This window comes from Triticum urartu, chromosome 2 (assembly GCF_003073215.2).
Source record: "Triticum urartu cultivar G1812 chromosome 2, Tu2.1, whole genome shotgun sequence".
Classification (NCBI taxonomy): domain Eukaryota; kingdom Viridiplantae; phylum Streptophyta; class Magnoliopsida; order Poales; family Poaceae; genus Triticum; species Triticum urartu.
The window spans coordinates 591962419-591968494 of NC_053023.1; the positions used below are offsets into that span (position 1 = coordinate 591962419).

The 6076-nt window shown below is 46.1% G+C and overlaps 1 protein-coding gene across 1 annotated transcript in view; it reads right to left on the reverse strand.

The window, feature by feature from the left end:
• Positions 1-5932: 5932 nt before the first annotated feature.
• Positions 5933-6076, reverse strand: part of LOC125537429 (2-phytyl-1,4-beta-naphthoquinone methyltransferase, chloroplastic-like) — a 3099-nt gene continuing 2955 nt past the window's right edge. The window contains exon 8 of the mRNA XM_048700744.1: positions 5933-5955. Coding sequence (XP_048556701.1) covers positions 5933-5955 — 23 coding nt within the window. The remainder of the gene's footprint in view (positions 5956-6076) is intronic.

Below are 6076 nucleotides of genomic sequence, written 5' to 3' on the forward strand. Positions count from 1 at the left end.
AGTGTGTACAGGCGACAACAGTTACTACCCCTCCCTCGTCCACTGCACGCCCGGCAGAAGATGCACCCAAGGCCATACGTCGGTTCACGAGCGGGTCTGTATTGGTACTGTAATAACAGGAGTTAGTGGTCACTTTACTTAAATTTAATTAGCTTTAATAGAAATTTATACTTAAAACAAGCAATGCATTCGCTCGTTTTATCAGTGCCATAGGATCAACATGCACAACAATTAGAATTATTATTCTCAGGACGCACACGATCTGCACATTTGTCGCACTTTCACAAAGATAATACTACCAAGTTTGAACTGTTTGTTATGGTTGTTGTCCTCTGCATCATCATGCCGTGTTTCCCAGCTTGCAAGATTCAGAACCAACAAATAAGATCCAAATAATAAGTACAACAAATATGCCTACACATCTCATTGATTCCCAGCTTGCAAGATTCAGAACCAATAAATAAGATCCAAATAATAAGTACAACAAACATGCCTACATATCTCATTGATTCCCAGCTTGCAAGATTCAGAACCAACAAATAAGATTCAAATAATAAGTACAACAAAGATGCCTACACATCTCACTGATTCCCAGCTTGCAAGATTCAGAACCAACCCATTAGAGCCTTTTGATAAAGTGAATATCGGGTTTAAATCCATCTTGGCTAGCCATGTCATACAATTGAAGAACTTGGCGAATGCTCTTGACCGTCACAACATCTGTAGTTGAGTATTCCTGTTTGCACAACATGTTTGCACAGCACAAACAAGGAGACAGGAGAGCATGATTTCTAAGAAGAGAGGATGCTCCTTGAACTCAACCTCCAGCTCTACTTGGATGAGGTCTGCCTGGAGTTCCATGATTCAATTCATGCGCCTTTTTCTGCAGTTCACCTGAAATGAAGCAAAGATTGCATCATTCAGCTAGCAAGAAGTACTTGCTCTTGTGAGCTGGCAGGTTCTTCTTTAGTAGTTGCACTAAAATTGAGGAACATTAAGGTTGGCTGTCCGGCTCATGTAAGGTGCAACTATAATTTTCTTATCCTTTTGTGCAGTTCCACTAAAATAAAGTGCCATTGTGGTGACAGTGACGGCTCCATCTTGCAAAGGCTAATAAAATGTTGCACGAGATTACCAGCAGAACTTGACGGAGATTTTGGAAACTCCAATCACCATTTTGTGCAGTTCCACCAAAATTGAGAGATGTTGCCCACGTGACATTTTAGTTGAACTGCACAAGACACTCATTCCAAAAAAAGTGTTTTGTGTAGTTCACCAAAAGGTCACAATAGCAACAAGGTGAAATGGATATCCCTATCCGCACAAAAAGATAGAAAGTAAACAGTTGCTGGTCAATAAGAATATACGAAACATATACAAAATGAAAAGAAGCATCTTAATTATGTTCATGGCAATCACACAAGGACAGTAGAAATTTTAAAACGTCAGCAATGCTTCATGTTACCAGAAGCATTACGATCAACAATGAGATTCCTCAAATATGGGATTACTTTAATGGTGGCATTGCTTGTTTACCAGACACAGTAAATCAACAGCAGCTAAAGAGTTGGTTTAAGGGCATGGGACCGTGGGGACACCAGGACACTCAGCAGCGTAAAGGAGCAACTTACTTATCATACTGGGGAAACAGCAGGAGTGCCATTTGTAACACAGTTTAATTGCATCTTATCACTGGAGGCATTAGATTAACAATAACACTGGTTAGACATGTCCCTAAGGTAACAGTGTGATCGCTTCATTTTACATGCGCCCTTACATTAACAACAACAAAAGGTTGGTATAAGGACATGCGATAGTGGACGCATCAGCACAATGTACCTACAAGGAGGCATAAAGTGGTGATGCCGAGTTTGTTCATGCTATGTGAGGGCAGCAAACCTAATCCTGGAGACCATGTACTATGTGAGGGCAGCAAATCTAATCCTAGAGACCTTTTACTATGTGAGGGCAGCAAATCTAATCCTGGAGACCTTTTACTATGTGAGGGCAGCAAATCTAATCCTGAGACCTTTTACTATGTGAGGGCAGCAAATCTAATCCTGAGACCTTTTACTATGTGAGGGCAGCAAATCTAATCCTGGAGACCTTTTACTATGTGATGGCAGCAAATCTAATCCTGGACATACTCTGTTGACTTGTCCACCAGCCGCCACTTTCTATCCTTTTTTCAACCAATAATAGATCTGTTCCTTATCCAGCTTGTACTGCGTTTTCCCATTATTTCCCTTTTCAACCAAGAGACCGGTTGGGTATCCGGTCTCTACTACTTTCACCATATTATTTCCTCTTTGAATCAAGTCCTAGATTCATGCTACAACTCCCCCCCCTTTCTTCGTTGTTTGAACAAAGCACTAGATTCGAATGCATGAAGTAGTTTTACCTCTAATAATACTAAAAAATTAGGTGGCTTTGGAAGAGATGATGGGAGTAGAAAAAGATGCACATGCAGACACGTGGGGAGCTGGGGCAGTAGAGCAAGGCCGCTTTCGAAGAACTTATACCTGAGGGTCACCGGGATGTCGGCGGCGGCAGGTCGGATCTGCGGACAATACGACAGGGAGGAAGAAGGGTCGGAGGACCTCCCGAGCCGGCGCTGTGTCGGAGAGAACAGCACGGGCAGAGGATCGGGCCCCTCCGGCAGTTGTGGGTTTCCTCCCTCGGCAGTGATGATCGCGTGAACGATGCCTGCGGTCGCCAGCACCGTCTGGAAACGCTGCACGGTGCGGGGCCACAGGCCGGTGGATTGGATGATTTGGCACAGCCGACTGCCACTCGCGTCCATCGCCTCCATAGGTGCTTGTGGCTTCTGGTCACTTGGTCTTGGATTGGAGTGAGCAGTGTTGCACAGAGACTTGGGAGTAGATGGATTGGAGTGGTGGGGCTATAGTAGCAAGTAGTTGAACGTACTAGTACAATAGTGGGCTCACATAACAATTTTGTCTCATGCAAGAGCCTGGCTATATGTGTGCTCCAATGTTCGCAACTGCAACGTTTGGTTTGCGCTTGGCTCTTCGCCTCTTCGAGAAGACGAACAATGATGTTACTACTACCGCTTCTACAGTGTCGAATCCACTGCTGCATGTCTGTCCACCGCGAGCGGGATGGATAGCTTGTTGTAGAAGTACTACTAAGAAAAAGCCTGTCCTCGTTTGCGAGCAACCACGTGCATGGGGTGAGGGAGAAGGCGTGTAGTAAAATCAAGCTTCTCCTCGTTGTACGAGTTGACGCGACACATCATAGCACTGGCCACACATGCTTGCCTCTAAACTTGGCTAAAAGACCCGCAGTGTACAATATATTTGCTACAACCTCTAACATTTACCCACCACAAATTAAAATATATGTGGTCGTATGCATCGTTCTGATGCAGAGGCCGGGGAGTCCCCCCTTTTTGAAAAAATACAAATTAAAATATATATTCCCATCTTTACCGGGTGAGCGTGCAAACTACAATCACCAGGGTTTTAGGTAGGGCCAGAAGACTATTTTATTTAAAAAAACTTCGAGACGGCCACATAGCATGGAGCCGAACCCAACGATTTTAAGCTTACATGCATGGTACATGCTATCCTAGACTACTCTACACATGAAACTGCCACACGAGCGTCCGGACTACGCTTGGCTCTACCCCTCTTCGGGAAGTCAAACAATGATGGAGTACTACTGCACTGGAGGAGTATTACAGTACGCTTCTGGCCATCTGACACCGATTGAACTGATGCATGTCCACCACACGGGAGGGAGAGCATGTAGCGAAAGCTTCTCCTAGTCTTGCCAGCCACCACGCTCATGGGCGAGGGAGGGACGCTCCTGCCTTTGCGTGTATGACAGGTGGGCCCGACAGGTGTGTGGCCAACCTGTCATACAGCCAAAGGCAGGTGCAATTAAGTCCGCGAGGGAGAGGATAATCAAACTTCTCATTGATGTACGAGTTGACGCGACACATCAAAGCACTGCACTTGATATATTTCAATAATTTGCGTTTACCGATGCATTAATTACAACGCATGCATGCATGCCGTGACTCTCCTTTTGATACTCCCTCCGGTCCTTTTTACTCTGCATATTAGGTTTGTCTGAAGTCAATCTCATCCAACTTTGACCAAATTTATACAAAAAACTTATTAACATTCTCATAACAACATATTTATTATTAGATCCATCTCGAAATATATTTTCATATTATATTTATTAGATGTTAATATTTTTAATATAAATTTGGTCAAACTTAGCAAACTTTGATTTCAGACAAAGCTAATGTGCGGAGTAAAAAGGACCGGAGGGAGTACTTGCATGTGTTGATTTAATGCACCTTGAAGTAGTATAAAATATGTGATGGTAAAGCTTTGTAATACCCCGGCCCAAGTCGAGAGATGGTTGTGCACGAGGAGGGCGAGATCATGCAGACCGAACAGGACCCGATGATGCAGCTCTCTAAGGTCTCGATGGACCTCACCGTGCTCCACTGCCCCTTGTACCTCCGCCCCTTGACGCCTCCAGTGTATGAGGTTCGAATACACCTCGTCCGTTCGGCTGATTGAGCAAGGTGTAGGTTTCTTGATTGATGTGCTATTCGATTGATTTCTGTAGTGCAAGGGAGGGCACCTGGCCTGTGCGGACTGCCGCGTCGAGCGCCCCGGGAACCAGCGGCAGTGCCAGAAGTGCGAGCGCGGCAGTGGCTTCGACATGCAGAACACAGCAGTGGACTCCGTCCTTTCGTCGGTGAGGGTGGAGTGCCTGCACGAAGGCTGTGGGCTCTACGTCACTTACCACAAGCTTGCTGATCACAAGAGCGTGTGTCCGCTCGCGCCATGCAAATGCCTCATGCCCGTCTGCGGCTACGAAGGCCCGCCGCCGGCGCGCTACCACCACATCAGCAACGCGCATCCCATGCCCATGCACAGGATCTAGTACGGCAAGGTGCTCCAGCTGCAAGTGCCACTATCGGAGCCACGGCTCTTGCTGTTCGCGGAGGAGGACCGCCGCGCATTTTTCTTGGTCGGCGGCGTGCTCAACATCGGCGCGCCTATCGCCGTGTCGGTCGTCTGCATCAGAGCGGGGGCGTCCCCACTGCCGCACTACGTGGCCAAGCTATGGGCGATCGGCCCGCCGGGGGAGCCCAAAGGCACGACTGACGCCGTCACGGTGGAAATGGAGGTGACAAGCAGCAAGGATCCAGGCGACATCGACGTGCAGGAGCTGACCTTCTTGACAGTTCCACCCAAGCTGCTGGCCGGGGCTAAGCTTGTGTCCCTCCACATTCAGATTGACAAGCTCACATCCTAAATGTTTCTACAGTGCCTTCTGTTTATCTTAGTAATATTCTAATATAGGGATAACCTTGGTCTACTTTAGCTTAAGAAATGGTGGGTTTTGGTGGCGATGCAGCAATTACTTCGACATCAGATCAGTAATTTCCAACAGTCAAACAAATATTTTTGTGTCTGTTGGATATAAAGTTCCTTTGGGTAAGAAGTACTACTTGTCATCAAAATGGATAAAAGGAGATGTATGTAGACGTATTTTAGTTCTAGATACGTCCCTTTTTATCCATTTTGATGACAAGCACTCCCTCCGTTCCACAATACATGCCTTCCATTTGTCAAAATATAGATGTATCTAGACATGTTTTAGTATATAGGTACATCCATGATAGAGCTAATCGGATGGTTGAGAACACTAAAATTCAGAGCTACAGATGCGTGTGTGACTCCCAGATGCAGAGGCTGGGGGTCATCATCCTCCTTTTCGAGAAAAAAACAGACGCGTGTATGAGAGGATGAGTGCGTGCGTGCACCTCTTCTCTTCCTATATAACGTACTGCTAAACTCAGAGTACAAGTTTTTGTGGGTGGCACGATGGTGCGTGCAAGAAGTCCCGAGAGATAGGTTTAATGCGTCTGAAAAAAAGACTAGCCTAGAGCTCTCCGCGCGTCTATTCTTGTCGAACGCCCCATTAACCGTAAGATATGTATACGATGGTGCCAGTTATTGCATGTACACAGCAGTACTCCCTCCTTTCCGGTTTATAGGGCTTAATTCAAAAATCTCACCAA